Raw genomic sequence first — 24,581 nt, forward strand, 5'->3', positions numbered from 1 at the left:
AGCTGTGCCTCCTCCCCCTCTCCCTCTTGCCGGGGCAGAATGCAGTGTTCAGCGCAATATGATGAGCCGAAGACCAGCTGCCGCTGGTACCAAGCCAACGTCGGACTGTGTCTGTCCAGCCAACTCATGCCCAAGACAATAGGCGTGTCCGACAGTCTGGTGACATTAAAGCTGACGACTTCCTTGTGATTTCCCAGGCGCATCACCATAGGCGGCGTTTGCTTCACCACCTGCCCCCCTAGCAGCTCCCTGCCATCCACTGTGACAACCTGTAGGGGCAGCGTGGCAGGCAGCAGCTGTATAGCGTGTTTATCGACAAAGTCCTGCCCTATAAAGTCCGCATTGCTTCCTGAGTCAACGGTGATTGGCACGTCCAGAATGAGGCCATTGGGTAGCTGGAGCGATGCAGTGAGCTGCACTACCGGTTTGGGCGGGAGGGGATCTGTGGGCTGCAAAATCTCTGGGGACTGCTTCACTGACTCGTGACTCCGGGGTCTCTCCCCCCTTGCAATTTCGTCTTTAACCGCGCTGTTCAATCCTTCCCAAAACAGGTCTCTGACTGGAGCCGAATCTCTGTCCCATTCCAGGGCACTGACCAGTGCAAAAAAGCGGGCATGGTACTGTCTTACGCTGGCCCTCCCTTGCTTCCCTTGTGAAGGGAACCTGAGCTTACAGGGTTAAACAGCTCAGAGTGTACGTCCTGCCTACTGTTGGGAGGGGGGAGACTCTGCGTCATTTCCGAGTCTCTCAAGTCTTTGTTCTGACTCTCTACTTTCGCTTTTGAGGAGAGTGGACGTGTTTTCACGATGCTGTTCGACAATGGATAGTCTGCTGTAAATAAAAACTGCTTTTAGCTGCTAAGCTCCTGAGTGGACTTTGTTTGAGCACACTGAAGCAGGCACTGGAGTTTTTGGGGCTTTCTCTTGCTGCTGCTGATCTCTGCGTTTTGCTCAGAACATCGGAATGTGGCCTTTGAAGTCTGAGGCCTGGCCAGGAGCCACTGGACGCCTCTCTGTTGAAGCGGGCTGGACGCCAAGATTTATCTGAGCACTAAATCAATCACCTTTAACATGTACCTCTTTCCGGGCAAGATCCACGTCTATGCTTGATAAAAAGCACCCATCCATCGCTTTAATAAAGGCATCCGCATCTCGGAGCGCCGGATCCTTATCTCTCCACAAATTGCGCAGCCACGCTTTAGCATCTCCATGCAAATGGGACATGATGAATCCCACCTTCTCTTGCTCATCTCTAAAGTCTTTGTCCAGCAGTTGCAGTGCACACATTACATCTGCTCTAAAGTTGGGGTACTGTTGCAAATTCCCATCGAAGTGAGAGACCAAACCGCCTGTTCGTCTCCCGAACCCAATCCCCTCCGGTTTGGGTGTCAGTTGCCCTTGCTTCGTAAGCATTTCCAACCTGACCTGGAGATCCCTGTAGGCGGCAGCTGCGTCCTCCTCTCTCTTCCTGGATGCAAGTGCCTCGGCATTCAGTCGTGTTACTGCTTCTCTGAGTTCCGCTATCTGCTGTTCAGCCGTCATATTGTCTGCCGTTCGTGAGCTCGCTAGTAGGCACCCGCCTTCTCTCCTCTCCGCGAGGCCGTAGATGCCCACAATGAGAGACGGAGCTTACTGTCAGAGCTGCTTCCAGATCCTAGCTCACAGAGGATCACGCTAGCCAGCGGTCACTTTGTAAAAGTCTTTATTGAGTTACAGTTTCCATTCTCAAGCTGCTGCGTGGAGCTCTACGTCTTATGGGTTAGACCGGCGAAGCTCCGTCTGAGTCTCCGCCCCCTGTACACCAGCTAAATACCCTAGCCTTACTCCACCTTTTCCGCCTGACCGTTCTTCTCTGGGTCCCTCTGCCCCCCGTGGTCTCTTCCTTCCGGGACGCTTCTGACGCTGACCCCCCGGACCCTTCTGTCTCCTTGCGTCGGGCTTTAGGACCTGGCTCCCTTTCCGGGCTGCTTACTGCGCCACCTTCCTGTGTATTTGAACTTGGCGCACGCGCCCAACCTTCCACTTTCCGCCTGACCGTTTCCTCGCTCCCCGATGGAGGTGTGGCCACTCCTGACTCATGCCCTCCCTCCTGCTGCGAGCTGCCAGAGCTCGGTACCTGGTGCCCTTCCTCTCCTCTGCGTTCTGTTGGTGATGCTGGCCCCGATTTCCAACTGCTGCTCTCTGAGCCCCCTCTGGACCCTTCTTCCTGGGGTGTCCCCCTAAGCTCCCCCCTTGCTCTGGCCACTGGCGCTCCTTCCTGTGAATCTTCTGATTCACTGGAAAGACTCGGAGATCTCGGGTCGTCGTCATCACTCATCTTTTCTTCTGCCTCCTCCCCCTCGCCCTCTGTTTCCTCCCTTGCCCTCGCCTCTGCTCCTGAACCCCTGACAACGTCAGACAGTAAAGTCCCGCGATTTCCTGGCCACTTTCCGAAAGGGAAAATCGGGGGAGAAAAGGGGAGAGAGAGAACGTACCTGGCCGACTCCGAGGCGTAACGTCAGAAATGATAGAAGGAAAGTCTGGCTGTCGTGGAGATGTTCCTTTTCCACCCCCCTCCCAATGTATTTACTTCAAACCATACTCACGTTCGAAGATGTCCCCCCGCGGATCCCGGGATCCTTTTCTTTTTAGCCGGCTTGACCTCGCCTTTGCTTCCCCTGGTTGAGCTTTTGGTGACGTTTGATTATCACCCGCAAAGAGGAGGCAGGGAGAGGAAGAAGGATCTCTGGGCTAAGGTTGCCCAATGGCGCCTGATCCCCTCTATCTCCCTCCTCACCTCTGCAGGAGAACCAAGTGTCCCTTCGTGGTCGCCAACTGTTAACGGAAAAATCTGAGGGCTCCCTTGGACAAAAAGTAAAGACACCAACCAGGATAACTTGGAGCAAAACAGCAGCCTGTAGGCTTGGTCTTTATTGAAGAAAGACTGTCGCGACAGGGTGCTCCCCTCACTTGCAGGTGAGAGGAAAGACCCAGAAAGATGGTCTGCCAGACCTTATAAAAACTTTTGAAATTCCCATCCTCCAGGTCAAGCCCACCCCCAGAAACATCATGCATACATTACAGAAAGGAGGGGTTGACATCATGCATACATTACACAAGGGGTTGACATCATGCATACTTTACAGAAAGGAGGGGTTGAGGGAGGAGTTGTGGTGGTAACCTGAGTGTCCTGTCACCTGGCTTGTTCTTCCTTTCTCCCTGCTCATGAGTCACTTCCAGGAGACAAAGGGGAGTTTGCAGTTTCCTGCCCCCAGAGGGAAGATCTGATCATTGTCCTTTGTTTCAGTCTGTGCTGAATCCACTCCCATATGCAAGTTCTTTGTGATTTTGATTGTCTTCTGTCTGGGATTATCAGGGTTGACATAGCAACTGGGCAGGGCTCCTGTGGATGTGCTGGGATGGTGAAGGGATTATGGCTTACCACAACCAAGCCCCCCCCCCCTTTGATAGTCCTTGTCATATGGAGTAAAATAAAAATGGAACAGTGCAAATCCGATGTATGGTTGATTTTCTATGAATTTATAACAGAAATGTGGCGTATGTAGTGTGTGAGTGTGTGTGAAGTTTGTGCAAACAGAATGATTGGGGTGGGGGGTTCCTGCTACAGTTCGAATTGAATTGTTACAATACCGATGAGACAAATACACCAGTCGATGGCAAGCCTTTATTCTGAATGTGGCGGTGATTTGGAATCACTACCCTGCTCCAGTTTCACCTTGTCAGTCACTAATGTGGATTAAAATGCCACCCACACACGCGAAAGCACGTATTGGAAATCAGGCTTTGGTAGTTACAGCATGTTAACGAGTCTTGAGTAAGGTACCAGTACTTACTGCCTGGACTAAAATTGGTGTGATGCATGTGGGTACCGGGAAGACAAAAGCAAAATACTGCTAGATACAGGACTCATGGGATAAATAATAATAATAATAATAATAATAATAATAATAATAATAATAATAATAATTTATTTATACCCCACCCATCTGGCTGGGCTTCCCCAGCCACTCTGGGCGGCTTCCAAAAGAATATTAAAATACATCAAACATTAAAAGCTTCCCTAAACAGGGCTGCCTTCAGATGTCTTCTAAAAGCCTGGTAGTTGTTCTTCTCTTTGACATCTGGTGAGAGGGTGTTCCACAGGGAAGGCGCCACTACCGAGAAGGCCCTCTGCCTGGTTCCCTGTAGCTTTGCTTCTCGCAGTGAGGGAACTGCCAGAAGGCCCTCAGTGCTGGACCTCAGTGTCCAGGTAGAACGATGGGGGTGGAGACGCTCCTTCAGATATACTGGGCCGAGGCCGTTTAGGGCTTTAAAGGTCAGCACCAACACTTTGAATTGTGCTCGGAAACGTACTGGGAGCCAATGCAGGACTTTCAAGACCGTTGTTATGTGGTCTCTGCAGCCGCTCCCAGTCACCAGTCTAGCTGCCATGTTCTGGATTAGTTGTAGTTTCCGGGTCACCTTCAAAGGTAGCCCCACGTAGAGCGCGTTGCAGTAATCCAAGCGGGAATTACTTACATTATTACATTATTACAAAAAACAGTAATAATTGAATGCAGTGGCAATAATTTATGATAATAAAGAGTGGACACATAGTCCTACAGATACAACCGGCCCTTTGAGGGTGACCAAACTGCTGATGCGGCCCCCGATGAATTTGAGTTTGACACCCCTGTACTACTCCATTAAATACACCCATAATAATTAGTATTTGGTATTTTGCTTTCTTCTGAGATACTTTCCCTCAGTGTTCTGTCATAGTGCAGTGATCCTACTTCATTAAATTCCCCCGTAATAATTATATTTCTGTCATAAACCTCTGTTACGGCTAAAATCTGGGTGCGGGGCAAGACCACTTCCTGCCCCCTAGCAAGGACGCTCGGGAAGTTCGGAAAGAGAGCTCCAACCCCTTGCTTTCAACTGGGATGCCCGTTGCAGAGAGTCGGCTATCTTTCAAGTTGGGTCTCTCCGTCTTACTTTCGGGCTCCCAATTGGTGCGGCTGGCTGGAGATTTTAAGGAAAAGGGATAGAGCTCAGAACCCCCCTTTCGGGTTGAGCAGCGGTCCACGGTCTCTCTCACTAACCGGACCAAGAGAAAGGCAAGAAGGAGCGATAGAGAGGAGGGCAGAGAATTCAGTTGCCAGGAGACTTCCACCCCCTTCCCACCAGTGCACTGGATTTTCCTTTTTCCTTATACTCACGCGTCTTCTATGATGATCCCGGGATCGATGAATAAGCCGGCTGGATCCCTCTTTTGCTCCCCGGCTGAACTCCTAGGGCTTTCGATTACCGCCCAGAAGATGGCTGGGGGTCCAAAAGGATCTTCCCAGGCAAAATGGCCTGGAGCCGGCTGAAGATTTCGGGGCCCCCAGTCAGCAGCTCGGGAGAACCACAAGCCCCACGTTGGGCGCCAACTGTTACGGCTAAAATCTGGGTGCGGGGTTACTCTGCCACCCAGCTCATCGGACTAAGTCCGTGGGTCCCTGTGGAAGAAAATGAGCTCAGCCGGACACAGGAGCAAACTGCAGAAGGTCCAAGTTTATTGCGCAACAGGTTCAAGGCGAGATTGAACCCAGAGAAAGGGGTGACATGAACTTTTGAAATTTCCCTCCATATCCCAGAATACAGTGCATGAAACGTCACGAATACATTATGGGAAGGTTGGGTTTCACAAGTTACATCATGAATATACTTTACACGTCATGAATACATTATGAAAAGGTGGGATTACATTAATTAGCATTTTCGGATGAGGGAGGGGGGATATGCGGAGCAGGAAATATACATAGATACACATTTATTGAGTACCGGTGGTGGCAAGACAATGGGTCAGAGATATGCATCGTCTGCCACCTAATATTGCCTAGAGGGAAGGTTTGGCGAATTAAGAAGTTCCTGCGTACGTGACCTGCCGCTTCGGGAATTATGGAAGTAGGGATAGCATCATGGAGTCCACGGGGAACTGAGTTGAATGACACTGAGAGCGAAGAAATCGGAGTTACGGTTGATTTTATATCAATTTCTAAAGATTTCAATGATTTCAAACCCATTCTGTACTATAGGGCAAAAGCAGAAACAGAATGGATACATTGTAACAGGAGGTCCTTGGTTTCGGATCCATTGTTCTCGCCGTGGGGGGCCGTCAGCAGTTAAGCGGGGCCTCGGATGTTCCTAGAAGGAAGGGGGAAAGGAGCCCCCCCCTTCCGTTCCGTATCACCTCTGTCAGAGCTGCTTCCAGATCCTAGCTCACAGAGGATCACGCTAGCCAGTGGTCACTTTGTAAAAGTCTTTATTGAGTTACAGTTTCCATTCTCAAGCTGCTGCGTGCAACTCTACGTCTTATGGGTTAGACCGGCGAAGCTCCGTCTGAGTCTCCGCCCCCTGTACACCAGCTAAATACCCTAGCCTTACTCTACCTTTTCCGCCTGACCGTTCTTCTCTGGGTCCCTTTGCCCCCCGTGGTCTCTTCCTTCCGGGACGCTTCTGACGCTGACCCCCCGGACCCTTCTGTCTCCTTGCGTCGGGCTTTAGGACCTGGCTCCCTTTCTGGGCTGCTTACTGCGCCACCTTCCTGTGCATTTGAACTTGGCGTGCGCGCCCAACCTTCCACTTTCCGCCTGACCGTTTCCTCGCTCCCTGATGGAGGTGTGGCCACTCCTGACTCATGCCCTCCCTCCTGCTGTGAGCTGCCATAGCTCGGTACCTGGCGCCCTTCCTCTCCACTGCGTTCTGTTGGTGATGCTGGCCCCGATTTCCAACTGCTGCCCTCTGAGCCCCCTCTGGACCCTTCTTCCTGGGGTGTCCCCCTAAGCTCCCCCCTTGCTCTGGCCACTGGCGCGCCTTCCTGTGAATCTTCTGATTCACTGGAAAGACTCGGAGATCTCGGGTCGTCGTCATCACTCATCTTTTCTTCTGCCTCCTCCCCCTCGCTCTCTGTTTCCTCCCTTGCCCTCGCCTCTGCTCTTGAACCCCTGACAACCTCAGACATACTTTCCTCCAATAGTTGGAAGAAATCTCATGCGAAGAGGGGTTCTGAATCTGAAAGTCCCAGTCCCAAATCTTAATCCTGCTACCCTAAGATATTATAAGCAAGCCCCACATTCCTCTTTCCACCTGCAATAGGGAGGTTAGAACAACACTTAATACCCTGCAGGGATCATAAGAGCCAGAATTGCTTTTCATTCACAAACGCTGTGTGAAATATCACTAGTGAACAGAATAATTTAAAGAAGGAAAGCAACAACATTATTAAAATTGCAGGGAGAGAGAGAAAAACTGGATTTGAAATGACCCAACCACAAGATGAGAAGTCTCCCTACTAAATGAGGGAGGGGGGAGGCATGGGGGGGGGCTTTTGAAGTCTCCCTGCTGGCAAAGGAATTCCAGAGCAAGGGCGCCTCTGTCTGTCTGGATCCCTCCCTGCCTCATCTCCAGCAGGAAGGGGGGATTTCCAGACTGGGACCCTTCCCTCTTAGGGGGAGGTGCTGGGGCCTGGGCAGCTGGATGGATGGATGGACATCAGCCTGCAGAAATGCTCCCCCCCCTTCCTCTCACAGGACTGTTGTGGTCTTGCATGTGAGTGACAAGGCCACACTCAAGAACACCTCTCAATCCAGGGGGGAGAGGGGCTGGTGTTTGAAGCTGGGCTGGGCTGTCGGGGGGCGAAGCTCAGCACTGCAGCCCTTGCTCTGCCTGCAGAAGGACCCCGGCTGAGGGCTTGGCATGCAGAAGGAGGCCCAGAAGGAGACCCTCCCCCGGCCTCCACTTGCCCAGTTGGGGGGCGGGGGCCGGGTCCCCATGGAGCCCCCAGAGCAGGAGGCCAGAGGCAGCGCCGCCCCCTCGCCTTCCCCTCCGGACACAGGGAGGGGGGGCTGCTCTTGCAGACGTGGCTCTAGGGACACGCGCGTCGGGAAAGGCGCCGGAAGTGGCGCTGGGAAACGCGCCGGAAGTGGCCAGAGAGGGAAAGGAGGAGGAGGGGCGTCGCTGAAGAGCCCCCCCTCCCCCCGTCGCCCTTTCTCTTGCAGACAAGGAGAGCGGACTAATCCGGAGCCAGGGAGGGGGAGGACCAAGAGGTAAAGGGGGAGGGAGAAAAGGGGGGGGGATAGAGGAGGGGGGGGACAAGGGGGGAGGAGGAGGAGGAAGAGACCCCCCCGCAAGGAGAGCGCCCTCCCTGGGGCCCGTCGACAGGGGCCCCGATCCAGGCCCCGACCCAGGGGGGGGGAAGGGGGGACCCAAGACCTGCAAGGTCTCCTGGGCAGCAGCAGCAGCAGCCCCGCCAGACTCCCCTTTCTCCTTCCTGGGGGGCCGAGAGAGGCTCAGCTGCCCTGGCGGGAAGGGGAAGGAGGACCCCAAGCAGGGCTGGGGGTGGGGCTGAGGCCCCCCATTCTCCCTGGGGTCGTGGGGGGCCTGGCTGGGTCCCCAAGAGACCAGCTGAGCTTGTTCTGGGGATGAGCTTTCGTTTGCATGCACACTTCTTCAGATTGGACAGTTTTCTACCTGAAATTTGGGAAACACTTTCTCTTTCCTCTCAATAATATCTCTTTCAAACTGTGAACTTTCAGTCCAAAAACCTCTCCCTTTATCTTGTCCAAACAAGATGATTTGATGGTATTGAAACCAATCCGCCACCACACCTCCCTCCTCATCCTGTTTATTCAGTTTTATTTCTTCTTCCGAAAAGTCCAAAAGATCTCTGTAAGTTGCCCATTGCTTCTTCCCTATTGCATTTTTTAAAAAGCTGTCGCTTTTGTGGGTTGGAGGCAAAGAGGTGTTTTTCTTTCCAGCATATTATTATATTTATCCCATACTGTAAAAAGGATTTTCTGAATAAGCTGATTCATAGAGCTCTTGTGTGTTTTAGTTTTATCCTGCCATAAATAAGCGTGCCAACCAAACATAGTCTTACGACCTTTGTTGTAAGAAAAAACCTGTTCCTTTCCCCTTATGGGGTATCCAAGAGCCCATATAGTCCTTAAGTGGGTTCCTTATAGGTAGGAGAAAATAACAGAGGCCAAGCAGAGTATACTGAGAAGCAAAGCGGTTAGTAAGCCTGATCTTTATTGCAATAGTGTCCCCCCCCCTCACCACAACCAGGAGGGAGGTGTGCAAGGCCTTATATAGTCTTTTGCAATTGCCCACCCAAGACCCCCCCCCCCAAATATCATACAGAAGGAGACTGTCTACAGCAGGAATACATCACAGGAGGCGGTCTACCGCAGAAAACCTGTCCTCAAGGATACCTGTTAATGGTCACTGACTGCATTACCTGGGCAGCCTGGCCATTCTTTTGTGATGGTAAATACTTTAGTTCCTGAATCCAGGTCACAGGCCCACCCTGTTCATCCCTCCTTAAGGCAGTATTTGTAAGCACAAAGACAATGGGAAGGCTTCCATTTGCCTCCCTTGCTGCAGAGGAATATTTGAGTACGTTTCCGGGCACAATTCAAAGTGTTGGTGCTGACCTTTCAAGCCCTAAACGGCCTCAGTCCTGTATACCTGAAGGAGCGTCTCCACCTCCATCGTTCAACCTGGACACTGAGATCCAGTGCTGAGGGCCTTCTGGCGCTTCCCTCATTGCAAAAAGTGAGGTTACAGGGAACCAGACAGAGGGCCTTCTGGGTAGTGGCGCTTGCCCTGTGGAATGCCCTCCCATCCGATGTCAAGGAATTAAGCAGCTATCTTATTTTTAAAAGACATCTGAAGGCAGCCATGTTTAGGGAAGTTGTTAATATTTAATGCTGTATTATTTTTAACACTCAATTGGGAGCCGCCCAGAGTGGCTGGGGAAACTCAGCCAGATGGCCAGGGTATAAATATTATTATTGTTATTATTATTATTATTATTATTATTACTATTATTGGTCTGTGATGCTCCATGTTTAAGTATAGTTGTCAGGGGTTTAGGAGCAGAGGCACGGGCAAGGGAGGAAACAGAGAGCGAAGGGGAGGAGGCAGAAGAAAAGATGAGTGATGACGACGACCCGAGATCTCCTAGTCTTTCCAGTGAATCAGAGGATTCACAGAAAGGAGCACCAGTGGCCAGGGCAAGGGGGGAGTCTAGGGGGGCACCCCAGGAAGATAGAGCCAGAGGGGACTCAGGGGGGAGCAGCTGGAAATCGGGACCAGCGTCACCGCCAGGAAGCAGGGAAGAGGAAGGGAGACAGGGGGGAAGCGCTGGCAGCTCACCACAGGAGGGAGGGCATGAGTCAGGAGTGGCCACACCTCCATCGGGGAGCGGAGAAACGGTGAAGAGGAAAGTGGAAGGTTGGGCGCGCGCGCCAAGTTCAAATGCAGAGGAAGGCGGCGCAGTAAGCAGCCCCGAAAGGGAACCAGGTCCTAAAGCCCGGCGCAAGGAGGCAGGAGGGTCTGGGTCAGCGTCAGAAGAATCCCGGAAGGAAGAAGCCCCGGGGGGTAGAGGGACCCAGAGGAGGACAGTCAGGCGGAAAAGGTGGAGCAAGGCTAGGATATTAAGTTGGTGCACACGGGGCGGAGACTCAGACGGAGCTTCGCCGACCTAGCTACTAGGCGTAGAGTTGCGCGCAGCAGCGTGAGAATGGAAACTGTAATTCAATAAAGACTTTTACTTAATGATCGCTGGCTAGCGTGATCCTCCGTGAGCTAGGATCTTCAAGCAGCTCTGACAGTAAGCTCCGTCTCACTCTTGTGGGCATCTACAGCCTCGAGGAGGGGAGAGAAACAGGTGCCTACTAGCGAGCTCACGAACGGCAGACGACATGACGGCTGAGCAGCAGATAGAGGAACTCAGAAACGCAGTGGCACAACTGAACGCCGAGGCTCTCGCATCCAGGAAGAGAGAGGAGGAGGCAGCCGCCGCCTGCAGGGATCTCCAGGTCAGGTTAGACGTGCTGACAAAGCAGACACCCCGGCAGGAGGGAATTGGGTTGGCGAGACGGACAGGCGGGCTGGTCTCTCACTTCGATGGGAACCTGCAACAGTATCCCAACTTTAGAGCCGACGTACTGTGCGCACTGCAACTGCTGCATAAAGACTTTAGAGATGAACAAGAGAGAGTGGGGTTCATCATGTCCCATTTGCATGGGGATGCGAAAGCATGGCTACGCAATTTATGGAGAGATAAGGATCCGGCGCTCCAGAATGCAGATGCCTTTATTAAAGCGATGGATGGGTGTTTTTTATCAAGTATTGACGTGGATCTTGCACGGAAGGAGGTGCATGGGCTGAGACAAGGGGGGGCCAGCGTCAGGCAGTATCATGCCCGCTTTTTCGCCTTGGTCAGTGCCCTGGAATGGGACAGAGATTCGGCTCCTGTAAGAGACCTCTTTTGGGAGGGGCTGCACAACTCGATTAAAGATGAGATCGCGAGGGGGGAGAGACCCCGAACCACCCAGGAGGTCGTTCAGAGGGCACTGGCAGTGGGGGTGAGGCTGGAAGGACGTCCGTGGAGCAGGGACGAAGGGCGTGGAGGGCGCGAACCAGCCGGGGGCCCCTCCTTCCTTCCCAGAGAAGCAGCGCGGGCGCAATCCACGCCTCCGCCAGGAGGAGGAGCCGAACCTATGGAGGTTGGAGGTGCAAGGGCTCAGTCAGCAACCAGAGCCCTAGCACCGGCAGCAGTGAAAGCGAAGCCTCCTAGAGGGAACAGGAAGTGTTACGTCTGTGAGGAGCCAGGGCATATGGCAAAAGAGTGTCCCCAGAGGCCCCACAAGCTCACTGCAGCCTCAGCAATGGTGACTGCAGCAACGCAGCAAGGAGGACCACAGCAGGGAAACGACGCTGTCTGGCTGGAGGAAGAGGCACTGGGGCCCAGCCAGACGTGTTAGTGACGCAGTCCCCAGAGATTTTACAGCCCGTGAACCCCCTCCCGCCCAAACCAGTAGTGAGGCTCACAGCATCTCTCCAGCTGCCCAATGGAATCACCATGGACGTGCCAATCACCATTGACTCAGGCAGCAATGCGGACTTTATAGGGCAGGACTTTGTCGACAGGCACGCTGTGCAGTTGCTGCCGGCCACACTGCCCCTGCAGGTTGTCACGGTGGATGGCAGGGAGCTGCTCGGGGGGCAAGTGGTGAAGCAGACGCCACCAATGGTGATGCGACTTGGGAATCACAGAGAAATCATCAGCTTCAACGTCACTCTACTATCTGACACGCCCATTGTATTGGGCATGAGTTGGCTGGACAAGCACAGCCCAACGATGGCTTGGTACCAGAGGCAGCTGACCTTCGGCTCTTCCTTTTGTGCTGAACACTGCATCGTGCCCAGGCAGGAAGGAGAGGAAGAGGAGTCGCAGCTGCTGCTAGGCACGCTGCAAGCGATTCCCCACAAGTACGCTGAATTTTTGGAAGTTTTCTGCGAGAAGGAGGCAGACAGGCTACCCCCTCACAGACCATATGACTGCAAAATTGACCTGCTGCCGGGGGCGGCGCTGCCTAAAGGGAAACTGTATTCCATGTCAGAGGACGAACTGCAAGAACTCAAGGAGTTCATTGATCATAATTTGCAGCGCGGCTTCATCCGGGAGTCCAGGGCAGTGGGGGGCAGTCCCGTATTCTTTGTTAAGAAGCGGGACACGCCCCAAAAGAGACTCGTAGTGGATTACAGGATTTTGAACAGTGTGACTAGGCCATCGGACTTCCCCATGCCCCGAATTGACGACCTCCTCGCAAAGGTACGGAAGGGCAGAGTGTTCACCAAGTTGGACCTGCGGGGGGCGTACAACCTCATTCGCATGCGGGAGGGTGATGAGTGGAAGACAGCCATGTTCACGCCACTGGGGACCTACGAATATAGAGTTATGCCTTTTGGATTGCAAAATGGCTCCCACGTTTTTCAAGCATTTATGCATCACGTGTTGGCGGGACTTCTCTACAAGACGTGCGTCTGTTTCTTAGATGACATCCTGATCTTTTCGGAGTCGCAGCAGGAGCATGACAAACACGTCAAGGAAGTGCTGAGCAGGCTAAAGCAACATAGGCTCTACGCCAAGCTGGAGAAGTGCCAATTTGACGTGCCGGAGGTGGATTTTCTGGGCTACAAGCTGTCTGACAAGGGGCTCGCCATGGACAGCGCCAAGGTTCGAGCGGTGTTGGATTGGAAGAGCCCGCGCAACCGGAAGGAGGTCCAACGGTTTGTCGGCTTTGCGAACTTCTATCGCAAGTTTATCAAGGGCTTCGCGATGCAGACGGCGGCCATCACTGACACGCTTAGCTCCAAGAAAAAGAAGTTCATTTGGACAGAGCAGGCGGAGCAGTCCTTTCAGGCACTCAAGCGTCTCTTCGCGTCGGAAGAGCAGCTGCTTCATGTCAACCCCAGCAAGCCGATGAGGGTGGAGACAGACGCCTCGGACAGAGCCGTGGGGGCGGTCCTGCTGCAGAAAGACCCGCAGGGGGTGTGGCGACCGGGAGCGTTTTACTCCAGGAAGCTCAGCAAGTCCGAGCAGAACTACACCATATGGGACAGGGAGTTGCTGGCCATTCACGCAGCGTTCAAGGCGTGGAGGCACTTTCTGATCGGCGCCAAGCACACGGTGCAGGTTTGCACGGACCACAAGAATCTAGAGCACTGGCGCACGGCACAGTTCCTGAACCAGAGGCAGATACGTTGGGCTGAGTTCTTTGCGAACTTCGACTTCCGAATAGAGTATGTCCCGGGGGACACCAACATCATGGCAGACGCTCTCTCCCGTAAGCCACAGTATCTGGAGGACGCAACACCAGCGGCCGCCATGCACATCTTCGCACCAACAGTGTGGGCGTGCGCCGCGGCGACCGTGGACCTAGAGGCGGTGCGACGAGCGTTGCAGGGGGACTCCTTCGCACAAGCAAAGATGGCAGAGGTGCAAGGGGGCAAGGCAGCGGCCGACGGTTTCCAGCTAAGAGATGGATTGCTCATCCGTAAAGGGGCCATCTACGTGCCGGGAGACGAACTTCGAGCCAAGGTGCTGCAGCAGCTGCACGACGCGCCCACGGCCGGGCACTTTGGCAAGGAGAAGACGGTGGAATTAGTAGCCAGGGATTTCTGGTGGCCTGGAATGAGAGGGGAGGTCGCAGACTACGTGGCGAGGTGTGACACCTGCCAGAGGGCCAAACCAGTGCACAAACCGCCGGCCGGACTGTTGGAACCGCTGCAAACTCCGGTCGAACCTTGGGAAAGGGTGGCCCTGGACTGTCACGGATCTGCCCAGCTCAAGGGGCAAGACGGCAGTGCTGGTGGTGGTGGACCTGTTTTCCAAGATGGCGCATTTCATTCCGTGTGCTAAGGTGGCCACGGCGGAGCAAACCGCCAAACTGTTCATAGACCACGTGTTCAAGGTTCACGGTCTGCCACGGTCTATTCTGTCCGACCGGGGGCGGCAGTTCATCTCGAATTTCTGGCAGAAGCTGATGGGCTTCCTGAACGTCAAGATCAACCTGGCGTCGGCGAGACACCCGCAGACCAACGGGCAAGCGGAACGGGTCAATGCCATCATGCAGCAGTACCTGAGATGTTATGCAAATCAACAGCCTGCGACGTGGGTGGATTACCTGCCGCTTGCCGAGTTCGCCTACAACAACACGAAGCACGTGTCCACAGGGGTCACGCCGTTCTTCGCCAACAACGGGAGGCACCCCAGAACCTTCCCGGGACTGGAAAGAATGGGGGAGGGGGAGCCGCAGACAGCAGATGCGTTCGCGTCGGAGCTGCAGGAAGTCCACGATCAGCTGAGGCGCCACCTGGAGCTGGCCAAGCACGCATACAAGGTACAAGCAGACAAGCACAGAAGGGTTGGAGAAGAGCTCCACGTGGGAGACTGGGTTTGGTTAGCAGCCCACGCAGTGCCGGCCAGGTCGTTGGCCAAGAAGAAACTAGGGCATAAACAACTGGGGCCCTACCAAGTCGAAGAGCAGGTCAACCCGGTAGCTTTCAGACTGGCACTTCCGGAGGGTTCCAGAATGCATCCGGTATTCCACAGATCGGTGCTCACTCCCTACAAGGCACCGCACAGGTTCCAGGAACCCGGAACGGCGCCGAGTCCGGCCAGAGACAGAACAGGGCACGCGGGAGTGGCACAGAAGGAGCGCATCAACGAAGTCACGGAGATTTTGGACTCCAGATGGGGGGAAGAGGGGGTAGAATACTTTCTCGCCAAGGAGGGCACCCCGGCCAGTGCGAACAGCTGGGTGCCGGGCTACGCCTTAGACGAACCTCTGCTCAAAGACGAGTTTCATGCCCTCTTCCCACATAGACCTATGCCAGCAGACTTTTTCGACGACTGGCTTTTCACGCCCACGCTTTCGGCCAGCACGTTCCGGGGGTTCGACTCGGACGAGGAACCGACACGAGACGTCCGTTCCCCGGAGGGGTCACCCTCGGGATCTGCCTCAGAACCCTCGTATTGGTGGGATGATAGGCCAGAGGAGCAGTTCCGCAGAAAGTGGCTGGAATGCTCAGGACGAGCAACGCCGCCAGGAGGAAGTGAGGGAGAGACGGACATGGACATTTTCGGGGACGACCCTGGTTTCGAGCACGGCGGCACAGAGATGGAAGCGAAGGTGACCGTCGTCGACGAGAGCAGGGAGGAAGACCCGGGAGAGTTCAGATGGAGGCCCGCCACGGGAAGCGACCGATATCCGACGTTCGTCCCTTTGCAACAGCAGCCCCCAGCTCCAGCACCGGAAGGAGGGGAGGGGGGAATGGGGGGCTTCGAGGGGGGGATGGATGTCAGGGGTTTAGGAGCAGAGGCACGGGCAAGGGAGGAAACAGAGAGCGAAGGGGAGGAGGCAGAAGAAAAGATGAGTGATGACGACGACCCGAGATCTCCTAGTCTTTCCAGTGAATCAGAGGATTCACAGAAAGGAGCACCAGTGGCCAGGGCAAGGGGGGAGTCTAGGGGGGCACCCCAGGAAGATAGAGCCAGAGGGGACTCAGGGGGGAGCAGCTGGAAATCGGGACCAGCGTCACCGCCAGGAAGCAGGGAAGAGGAAGGGAGACAGGGGGGAAGCGCTGGCAGCTCACCACAGGAGGGAGGGCATGAGTCAGGAGTGGCCACACCTCCATCGGGGAGCGGAGAAACGGTGAAGAGGAAAGTGGAAGGTTGGGCGCGCGCGCCAAGTTCAAATGCAGAGGAAGGCGGCGCAGTAAGCAGCCCCGAAAGGGAACCAGGTCCTAAAGCCCGGCGCAAGGAGGCAGGAGGGTCCGGGTCAGCGTCAGAAGAATCCCGGAAGGAAGAAGCCCCGGGGGGTAGAGGGACCCAGAGGAGGACAGTCAGGCGGAAAAGGTGGAGCAAGGCTAGGATATTAAGTTGGTGCACACGGGGCGGAGACTCAGACGGAGCTTCGCCGACCTAGCTACTAGGCGTAGAGTTGCGCGCAGCAGCGTGAGAATGGAAACTGTAATTCAATAAAGACTTTTACTTAATGATCGCTGGCTAGCGTGATCCTCCGTGAGCTAGGATCTTCAAGCAGCTCTGACAATAGTAAATATTAGGATTTAATTTGAACTTGTGTGTTATAATGGAGATATGTTATAAGATAGTCTCAGTGTATTTTAGAAAGGGAGTTATGTGAAGGGTTTTTTGTGTTTGATCCGTGTTTCTGTGTAAATACTGTGTGTCAGACTGAGAATGTCATCAGGAAGGTCTAGGAAAGGGTCACCTGCTTCTGAGCATCAGAAATGAGCATGGAAAGAGTTAATATCATTAACCTACCGGAATCGGCCCCCTCCCTTTGTAACAAGCAGCTGTAGGTCTTTTGGGATTTAATATCAGCTCATGAAAAGTTGGGCACACGACCCGGAAAGCTGCCTGGCTCCCTCCGTCTGAAGGCGGAGATATGCACCACACGCCATAGTTGAATTCAGCTGGACTTGCCATGGGAACGCAGAAGGGGCAAGCAAGGAAGGGGGACACGGCCAAAGAAACCTGCTCTCCCACAAGTGCCCCCCCTGCCAATTCCGTAACATTAGCAAAGCCCAAGTTCAAACACCAGCCCCTATTTAAAAGAGGCCCCCGTAATTTCAACACTGGACTGCCCTTTACGGTTGCCGTAAGTTACTCTTCCAAGTCCCAAAAGCGCACAGCAACTCCGGTCTATTTTGCAGGGCTGTTGTAACGGGGACACCCTACGCCACCGCCCAGGGCAGCCCAAAGTGACGTATAACCAATCGTTGTTGTTGTTGTTGTTGTTGTTGTTGTTGTTATGTTCCACGGTGAGACTCCAAGGTCTTCTGTGCCATGTTTCCTGTGCAGTGGACACTCAGGTTGCGAACGTGATCCGTGTGGGAGGCACATTCCCAACCCGCAGTGCCGTGTCTGCAGTGGCGTAGCGTGGGGGGTGCCAGGGGTGCCGGCCGCACCGGGCGCAACATCTGGGGGGGGCGCGCTTGCTGCCTCCGGAGTCGCCGAAGAGCCTCGGGCGCAGGCTGTAGCGGAGCCGCATTTCTCGCGGAACCGACGAGCTGTGCGCGCATCCGGGCTGAAGGCGCCCGGCAGGCAGCGGCTCTCAGCCCTCGCCGCGGAGGACGCGCCAGGCAGCCCCTCTTCACAGCCCCGCCTCCGCCGCTGCTGCTGCAGCTGCTGGGCCGTTGAATTTTCCTCGCCTCTCTGCCCCCCTCCTCCTCTGGGCAAGCGGCGTCGTTTGGGCGGCAGCGGGGGGCGCAAATTACTTGCCTTGCCCCGGGTTAGGGCGCGCAAATTACTTGCGTTGCCCCGGGTGCTTACAACTCACGCTACGCCGCTGCGTGTCTGTGCATGTGCGGGTGGCAATTCGGTGCTTCTGCACATGCGCAAAGCGTGATTTAGTGGTTCTGCACATGTGCAAGGGCTGAAACCCGGAAGTAACCTGTTCTGGTACTTCCGGATTTCGTGCGGTGCCCAACCCGAAAACACAACTCGAAGCGTCTGTAACCTGAGGTATGACTGTCTTTTGGAAGGCAGCGGGAAGGCTGTTCTCAGGGCCTGCTCCACCGTGAGGGAAACTGAGGCAGCCCCTCAGGCAGGAGGTGCAGGAAGGCGCAAGGAGGGGACGGAGCCCTGATTTAACCGTCTATCCCAGGCATAGGCACCCTAAGGCCCATGGGCCAGAAGTTTGGAAAAACTTTAAAAAGTATAAGAACGCACATTAGGTAGTCAAAAAATAGTAATTTAAACAAAATGCTTCTAAAAATAAGATTATTACTTAACATTTAGCTTCTGTTACACATTATATCCACATAAGTCAATATATAAGTATATAAAGTACAAAGAGATGATGTTCAAGATGTGTCTTTTGGGAAATTTGGTTTTGGCAACCGCAAAACAACATTCTTCAAATCAACACTTGCAATGCGGAAGCAAACGTACAAGATCCTGTTTTTTTCCTGAGATATGACACTTGTTTAGAGATTATTGTACACTAAGCGGGGTACTTTTATACGTCTCAATGCATCCCATGTCTTAGTGTATCAAAGTGCCCCCCAATGGACATTTTCAAAAAAACTAACAATTGTTAATAAAACCACTGCACTTATTTGAAAATCACGTGTAATCCTGATTACTGAGTGGAATAACTTACCTTTGGTATTTTTAAATCTTAACTAAATGACGTAAAAAAGTGTTGGAACACTTTTACATTTCACATAATTTTTAGTTGGTCGTGCTAAAAACACACCTACTCTCTTCAAACACCAACGGCTAACTGGCGGCCAGTGCAGTCGCAACTGTTCTACTCACACATGTATAGGCACATTTGGGTGATGTCGCAACACAAATACCATTTCTTGATATTGAAATCTTGTTGGTGTGTCAATGTCCCCCTTGCTTCAATGTGCCCCACCTCCCCCATTCCGCATTTTCAGAGGAGGGGGAAGAAGGGGAAAGTTTGTTCCCCCAGATAAGACTCCCATCCTCCCTGGCCATGGGCCATCCTTACTTGGGCAGGTGGTCCTTTCCCTTCCCTTGGGCAGGAAGGGAAAGGAGAATGTTAGCCGCTTTGAGACTCCTGAAGGGGAGTGAAAGGCGGGATATCAAATCCAAACTCCTCCTCTTCTTCTTTGAGTCCAACCACATCTGGAGGGCCAGAGATGCCTCAACTCAGCATAGAAGGTTCCTCTAGGGCTCAGTGTTACGTGGGAGTTGGTGGAACTGGATCTTAAGGGTTCTTGAGACATTTCTGAGGGATTGTGATCGGTATCCAGACCCTAACACTCTAAAGCCAAGGTGTCCACACTGAGCAGTTTATCAACCCTGCTGGCCGCTGGGGAAGACCTTCTGAAGGAAATGGTTTGACCCCAAAGTTGCTTCCTTCCTTTCTTCGCTGCTGCTGCCCACACTAATGGAATGTCTGGATGAAATCCCAGGGATGTCTGGCTCCTATGTCTAGTTGATACAGTGGTGCCTCGCAAGACGAAATTACTGTATTTTTCGCTCTATAACACGCACCAGACCATAACACGCACATAGTTTTTAGAGGAGGAAAACAAGAAAAAAAATATTCTAAACGAAATAGTGGATATATGATTTTTGTGGTTCATGCTGTGGCCACAGACATGTGATCTGACAGTGAGTTTGGAGTAGCCCAATGCAAAAATCCTGAGGATCCATGTGGATCCATGCTTTGTAACCACGGAGGAGGGAAGGAAGGGGAACCATGGATCCTCTGCTCACGACTGCAGCAGATCCCCCCCGCCACCCGCAGGCATTCGCTCCATAGCACGCACAGACATTTCCCCTTACTTTCTAGGAGGAAAAAAGTGAGTGTTATGGTGCAAAAAATACGGTAATTCGTTCCGCAAGTTTTTTCTTCTTGCGAGTTTTTCGTCTTGTGAAGCACGGTTTCCCATAGGAATGCATTGAAAATCAAACAATGCGTTCCTATGGAGACCGTCCGGGGACAGAAGGGAAGCGCCGCGCACCTTCCCCTCTGTCCCCGGACCTGTTTTAAAGCAAGGGAAGGGGCAGCGGGGAGAATCGCTTCTCCCCGTTGCCGCCCCTTGGTTCAAAAGGGGTCCGGGGAGAGAGGGGAAGGCAATGGAGATTGCGGGGCTGGCAACGGGGAGAAGCGATCTTCTCCCCGCAGCCCCTTGGTTCAAAAGAGGTCTGGGGACAGCGGGGAAGACGCGCTGCACTTCCCCGCTATCCCCGGAGCTTGCGGGGCAAGCTTCGTTTTGCGAAGCAAGCCCATAGGGAAATGCGTCTTGCGAAGCGGCTAAGAAAACGAAAAACTCCTTCGTCTAGCGAGTTTGTCGTCTTCCGAGGCGTTCGTCTTGCGGGGTACCACTGTATTCTAGAAAAAAGTGTAGCTAAGATTCTGAGTTACAGTCGTGGCTGAGAAATACAGCCAGGGAATAAGAAACTGATTTGAAGATTGATTTCTTCTTTACACATTCTTGTTGTTATTGTTGTTATTATTATTATTACTATTATATTACATTCAGGTCGACACACCACTGGTTTCATCTTCATAGAATCATAGAATCATAGAGTTGGAAGAGACCACAAGGGCCATCGAGTCCAACCTCCTGCCAAGCAGGAAACACCATCAGAGCACTCCTGACATATGGTTGTCAAGCCTCTGCTTAAAGACCTCCAAAGAAGGAGACTCCACCACACTCCTTGGCAGCAAATTCCACTGTCGAACAGCTCTTACTGTCAGGAAGTTCTTCCGAATGTTTAGGTGGAATCTTCTTTCTTGTAGTTTGGATCCATTGCTCCGTGTCCGCTTCTCTGGAGCAGCAGAAAACAACCTTTCTCCCTCCTCTATGTGACATCCTTTTATATATTTGAACATGGCTATCATATCACCCCTTAACCTCCTCTTCTCCAGGCTAAACATGCCCAGCTCCCTTAGCCGTTCCTCATAAGGCATCTTCTTTCTATTCTTTTCCACACTCAGTGTTATTCACCTTTAATACTCACCTTTTTCAGTGTAACACATATTTTTATCTTCTGATCTTCAGATGAAGAGAGGTATAACAATTTAATAAATAATCCCCAGTTGGAGCAGAGCTAGAATATCCTGAAGCCCTTGGCCACCCAGGGCAAAGGAGGAAGAAAGTTGAGAGAGGCCTGGACAGGGAATCTCCGCTAAGATAAGCCAGTGTCAGGAGGCAGGTGCGAGACCCGGCGGCATATAATTATTATAAATCATAATTGGGGTGGGTGTCTCAATCTGGGCATCCCAGCAGTCAGGCTCCAGCTGCTTTCCTTCTCCATCTCCAGCTTTCTCCATTCAAGAATGCAAGGCTGAGAGATGGAGGTCCAGCCCCAAGAACATTCTCCAACTGAGCACTCCTTCAACTGACCCCAAGCACCAAGCCTTGTCACTAGACTTACATATGGGTCTCCCAAAATGGTCACTATGCACCTCCTGAGGCCAAAGGGACTCTGCAGGTGATTAATAAGCATCTAGAGGTCGAAGGGGACAAAATGTGGCGCAAGGGGTGGAGGATTATAGTGCAGCGGATGAAGAACTTCATGATGAATTTCGGATCCTGATTAATATTGGCCAGGTTCATGGAACATAGAGCAGCTCCCTTTCCTATGAGAAACCACTTTTTATAAAACGTAAACCCCACAGTTCAACCGTATTCTAAGATAATGCTGCTTCATTAATGCTTAATTAAGGGTTAGGAAAGGCTGTTGGTCCATTACCATTATTTAACATTATTTCATCTGTCTTTCCTAAAAACTTGGAACATATGGAGGGCAGGAAAGAATGTACGAGACGTCAGAATAAGAGCAGGTGCTAATTGATGTGTGTAATATTCCTTTGTTCTCTTCCTAGGTTTCCTTTCACCCCGCTCCTCCCTGTTGAAAGAAGACAATGGAGAAGGCAGTCAAAATTCTGGAGGGCCATGTCCAATGTGAATAACAAAGAAACCATATAAATTCATGGAATGTGAAAAGAGAGAGGAGAAACAATTTGAAAGTATGGAGTGTGGGAATAGTTTCAGTGGGAGTGGAGACCTTAGAATTCATCAACGGACTCAGACAGGAGAGAAACCATTTAAATGCATGGAGTGTGGAAAAAGCTTTCGTTGGAGTTCAAACCTTCGTATACATAAACACACGCACACGGGGGAGAAACCATATAAATGTAAGGAGTGTGGAAAGAGCTTCAGTCAGATTGGACACCTTAGAAACCATCAACGAACCCACACAGGGGAAAAACCTTATAAATGTATGGAGTGTGGAAAGAGCTTCACCGATAGTGGAACATTTACAAAACATCAACGGACTCACACAGGAGAGAAACCATTCAAATGCATGGAATGTGTAAAGAGCTTCAGTCAGAGTAGAAACCTTAGAATCCATCAACGGATTCACACAGGAGAAAAACCATTTAAATGTTTGGAGTGTGGAAAGAGTTTCAGTACAAAGAGAGGACTGAATATTCATCATAAAACTCACACTGGAGAAAAACCATTTGAATGTATGCTGTGTGATAAGAGCTTCACTGAGAGTAGACAACTTAGAATCCATCATCGAACTCACACAGGGGAAAAACCATATAAATGTAAGGAGTGTGGAAAGAGATTCAGTCAGACTGGACACCTTAGAAACCATCAACGAACCCACACAGGGGAAAAACCTTATGAATGTATGGAGTGTGGAAAGAGCTTTACCGATAGTGGAACATTTAGAAAACATCAACGGACTCACACAGGGGAGAAACCATTTGAATGCAAGGAATGTGGAAAGAGCTTTATTGATGGTACAGCACTTAGAATCCATCAACGGACTCACACAGGGGAAAAACCATTTGAATGTATGGAATGTGGAAAGAGCTTCACTTCTAATGGAGCAGTAAAAAGACATCAATGGACTCACTCAGGGGAAAAACCATTAAAATGCATGGAATGTGGAAAGAGTTTTATTGAGAGGAGAGACCTGAGAACCCATCATCGAACTCACACTGGGGAGAAACCATTTAAATGTAAGGAGTGTGGAAAGAGCTTCAATCGCAGTGGAACACTTAGAAAACATCAATGGACTCACACAGTGGAGAAACCATTTAAATGCATGGAATGTGGAAAGAGCTTTATTGATGGTACAGCACTTAGTATCCATCATCAAACTCACACAGGGGAGAAACCATTTAAATGTAAGGAGTGTGGAAAGGGCTTCACCAATGTTGGAAATGTTAGAAGACATCAACGGACTCACACAGGGGAGAAACCATTTAAATGCATGGAATGTGGAAAGAGCTTTATTGATGGTACAGCACTTAGTATCCATCATCAAACTCACACAGGGGAGAAACCATTTAAATGTAAGGAGTGTGGAAAGTGCTTCACCAATGTTGGAAGTGTTAGAAGACATCAACGGACTCACACTGGAGAAACCATTTAAATGTATGGAGAGTTGAAAGAGTTTCTTTCAGAGTGGAACCCTAATTTCACACACAGGAAACTTAGACAACATCAACAGACTCACTCGGGGACTAGCAAATAAATGTATGGAGTGTGGAAAGAGAGTCAATATAAGTCGAAACCTTAGCAAACAGCGAACTCAAAAAGGGAAAACCACTTACGTATATGGAGCGTACATAGAGCTTCAGTCCTGATGTTATTAGAAACCATCAATGTACTCGCAAGGAGGAAAAGCTTTAAGAGTTGAAACCCTACAAACCACAAACTCAAAAATCTTAAATGGTTTGAATGGAAGGAGTGTGGGAAGTGTTTCAATTGCTTTATATATAGATAATTTTATTAATACAGTGGTACCTTGCGTTACATACGCTTCAGGTTACAGACTCTGCTAACCCAGAAATAGTGCTTCAGGTTAAGAACTTTGCCTCAGGATGAGAACAGAAACCGTGCTCCGGCGGCGGAGCAGCAGCAGGAGGCCCCATTAGCTAAAGTGGTGCTTCAGGTTAAGAACGGACCTCCGGAACGAATTAAGTACTTAAGTACCAAACGTTCAACTTCTGAAGCGTTCTACAACCGAGATTCCAGTGAGAATCCAGCAATAGTGTGTTGTCCAACGATATCCATTCTTTTAACCAACACGAAGAGGCTGCCTCGTAGTAGAAAATCTAGCAGTGCGAAGCCACCTCTATTTTTAGTATCTATCGAAATTTTATAGTTAATTCTTGGTGTTTTTCCCCTGCCAGAGTAATCATGAAATATCTCTTTGCCATTCGTTAAAGAAGCTTGTATTATTTATTATTGGTATCATTTAGAATAAAAACAGTATCTTAGGTAAAACATTTCTCTTTATGGTTGAAATCCTTCGTAAAAGTGAAAGTTTCATCCTCCCCTATATTTCCAAATGTTTTTAACATTTATGTTGTAATTCAGTGTTTTTCAAATAAACCCTTATTTAGTCTCCATCTATACAATGAACTCTTTTCACCCCTCATTATCATCCATGTTGAGTTTTGATCTGATATAGTTCTTGGCTGGATCTCTACAGTCTTTAATCCTGTAGGCAGTTCCTTCAATATCCAGATCATGTTTCTTCTTCCCGCAGAATCCTTTGAATCAGAAGAACATGTTTACTCTTGTTCTAATGGGGGTCTGAATCTCCAAGCACCTGGGTTGGCAAACTAAGGCTGTGGGCCGGATCAGGCGCAATTGCCTTCTAGATCCGGCCTGCGGACGGTCCGGGAATCGCCACGTGGATTGCCAGCACGCACGTTCTTT

The 24,581-nt window shown here is 51.4% G+C and overlaps 2 protein-coding genes across 3 annotated transcripts in view; both read left to right on the top strand.

Annotated features, from left to right (window-relative positions):
• Positions 1-24,581, top strand: part of LOC310701586 (uncharacterized protein) — a 127,847-nt gene that overhangs the window by 25,531 nt on the left and 77,735 nt on the right. The gene's annotated exons all lie outside the window — the stretch shown is intronic.
• On the top strand, positions 8,052-23,463 carry LOC310701611 (uncharacterized protein). 2 transcript variants are annotated; one of them, XM_083492769.1, is made up of 2 exons: positions 8,052-8,071; positions 21,719-23,463. In XM_083492769.1, the coding sequence occupies exon 2, from the start codon at positions 21,826-21,828 to the stop codon at positions 23,284-23,286; it is 1,461 nt and encodes a 486-aa protein (XP_083348895.1). In that variant the 5' UTR covers positions 8,052-8,071; positions 21,719-21,825; the 3' UTR covers positions 23,287-23,463. The 2 variants fall into 2 exon arrangements, with proteins under 2 accessions (XP_083348895.1, XP_083348894.1); XM_083492768.1 differs by lacking the exon at positions 8,052-8,071 and adding an exon at positions 21,269-21,286.

This window comes from Podarcis liolepis (genome assembly GCF_965112155.1).
Source record: "Podarcis liolepis genome assembly, chromosome: 2".
Classification (NCBI taxonomy): Eukaryota; Metazoa; Chordata; class Lepidosauria; order Squamata; family Lacertidae; genus Podarcis; species Podarcis liolepis.